Below are 2991 nucleotides of genomic sequence, written 5' to 3'. Positions count from 1 at the left end.
TTTTTTTTTTTTTTTTTTTTTTTTTTTTTTTTTTTTTTTTTTTTTAATGTTACCTTTCTCTTATATATTCAATATCCAACTTCAACCTCCTCAGACTACACAGGAATTCCTCCTCGTCATATTTCTCTTCTTTTAAATATTGCACGTCCAACCAGTTTAATATAAAATCATCTTTCGGGTGTGTAAAAAATTGTAAAAGTAAGAAGGCACAAAATAAATATTTTTTCTGCTCATAATATATAGTACATAAAAAATATAAAATTATTAATGATAAACTATTTATTTGGTTTATCTTTATTATACGATATAATTCAATCAAAAAATTTAATATAAAATCATATAAAAAGGAAATACTATCCATTTTAAAATATATTATATAAGAATGTGGGAAATTTTCTATAAGGTTGTCTTTTTTTTTAACAGCTTTTATTTTGTTATATATAAAAAAACAACAATATATACCATAGAGTACTATATCTTGTATATATATTTGAAAATTTTTAATAATTCGATAAAAATAAAAATACACACAAGAAAGTAAATTATAATATAAATATTCTTTTAATATCTTATTATATAATAATAATAAGATATCTAAATTCTTTTCTTTTAATTTATTTATATATGATAATAATAATAATTTTTCTTCATCATCATTATAACAAAAATTATTATTATTACTATTATTATTATTATTATTATTATTACTATTATTTTTACTATTATTATTATTATTACTATTAATATTATCATTTTTTTTATATTTTATCTGATTTACAAAAAATTTATTTTCTTTCTTATCATTATATATATTAAATATATTAAAAAATTCTTGAACCATTTGATGTTCCTCATTAGTCATAGATTGATTCTCCATTAATGTTAATTGTATTATCTTATTATGTGTATATATATGATGTATGGCTTTCTTAATATCTTTAAAATACAAATATATATATATCATACGTATACTTACACAATTAAAAAATATAACATAATTAAAATATTGTAATAAATCTGAAAAAATATTATTACCAATATGTTCATAAAATACTTTACATATATTTACATATATTTTCATACTCTCATCATATTTTTCTAACATTTCTAATATATATGCTTTTTTAAAATTATATTTAAAAAATGATAATAAATTTATATTACTTTTCCTTTCATAATTTATTATATATTGTTTAAAAAAAGTAGTAACACAATCTTTTAGTAAATTATCTAATTTTTTTATTTTATTATGTATTTCTTTTAAACCCAATGTAATAAATATAGCACTAATATTCTCACAATTCAACATACTTATATGTTTAATATAATCTTCTGTATTTTTTGTATTCTCTGGTAATATAACTAATAAAATTATCTTACAAACCTTTTTCCTTTTCAATATTATTTTATTAATTTCTTCAATTCGATTTAATAATTCTTTGTTTATTTTATTCATGTATTCTTCATTTTGCACATAACATAATTTATTATCATCCATATTAAGATCCTCACATGAATTATTCATATTATTAAAGCTATTCGGGTTACTATAATTATCAATATTATTAAAGCTATTGGGGTTATTATAATTATCAATATTATTAAAGCTATTGGGGTTATTATAATTATCTACATTATTAAAATTATTGGGGATATTATAATTATCTACATTATTAAAACTATTGGGGGTAATATAATTATTTATATTATCATAACAATTCATATCACCCATATTGTATATCCCTTCATTTATAATACCTTCCTTATCAATATAATAACTACTACCTCTCCTTTCGTTATTCTTATTTTCACTTTCAATAGTATCTTTTGAATTAGACTGTATCTTATGTTGACTATATATATGTTGCCAGTCAACACATAAAATTATAACAGATGATACTACTTTTATTTTTTTTAACCACAAGGATAATATTCCTTTTTCCTCATCTTTAATATTATCATTTTGTATATTATTAATTTTGATAATATCATTATAATTATAATTATTTATTATTATATTCTTATCGGTCATATTATTCTCAAGATTTTTTATTATAACATCTTTTATATTATCATGAACGATAACGCTCACATTTATATTTGCTCTATTGTATATTTCTTCTTGATACAGGTCCATCTTATATAGCAATTTTTTTTTTTACTTTTAAATAAAATAAAAAAAATAATAATAATATAAATAAATAAATAAATATATATACATATATATATATATATATATATATATAATATCCTTTGTGAGCTATATAATGACTCACATACATATTATATATTTATTTATTTTTAGTGACAAGCTTAAACCTTTATTATATACGCCTATTTTCTAATAATTTCTTTCCTTTCCAATTTTATTTTTATATAACTTATTAGTTGACACATAATTTTTATATTTATAAAAACATTTCATATCTTCATATTTTCAAAAACATTACAATCTAACTTTTAAGATTGAAACACGAAATTAAAAGGTACATTTATAAGTATAATATTATATATATTAATGAAGATATCATGTTATTTTTTTATATATAATATGAAAAAAACATACACATAATTATTCTTATTATAAATAAATATAAATATATATATAAATATATATATAAATATATATATAAATATATATATATATATATTATTATTTTATTTTTTTTTTTTATTATTTTTTTTATGTATCAACTTATTTATAGTTAATATTTCATATTTATCTTTATTTTCTTATAATATTCTGGAAAGGAAAAATATCATTCAGCATATTTTCTACATAAATATAAAAATAAAAAAAAAAAAAATTAATATATTAAAATATATATATTATGAGGAAAATTATAAGAAAAAAAAAAAAAAAAAAAAAAAAAATAAAATAAAGAAAAATAAATATAAAAATAATATAAATAATAAAAAAATAAACAATGAAAAATAAAAAAATAAAAAAATAAATAATAAAAAATAAAAAAAAAAAAAAAAAAAAAAAAA

The 2991-nt window shown here is 16.0% G+C and overlaps 1 protein-coding gene across 1 annotated transcript in view; it reads right to left on the bottom strand.

Moving 5' to 3' along the window:
• The window catches only part of PGSY75_0829000 (putative membrane protein), a gene marked incomplete at both ends in the record, with an annotated part of 6270 nt that extends 4133 nt beyond the window's left edge, over positions 1–2137 (bottom strand). The window contains one exon of the mRNA XM_018785408.1: positions 54–2137. Coding sequence (XP_018642375.1) covers positions 54–2137 — 2084 coding nt within the window. The remainder of the gene's footprint in view (positions 1–53) is intronic.
• Between the last annotated feature and the right edge of the window lie 854 nt (positions 2138–2991).

The sequence above is a fragment of the Plasmodium gaboni genome, chromosome 8 (genome assembly GCF_001602025.1).
Source record: "Plasmodium gaboni strain SY75 chromosome 8, whole genome shotgun sequence".
Lineage (NCBI taxonomy): Eukaryota > Apicomplexa > Aconoidasida > Haemosporida > Plasmodiidae > Plasmodium > Plasmodium gaboni.
The sequence above is the reverse complement of the archived record's forward strand: the minus strand, read 5'-3'. Positions and strand labels throughout refer to the sequence as shown.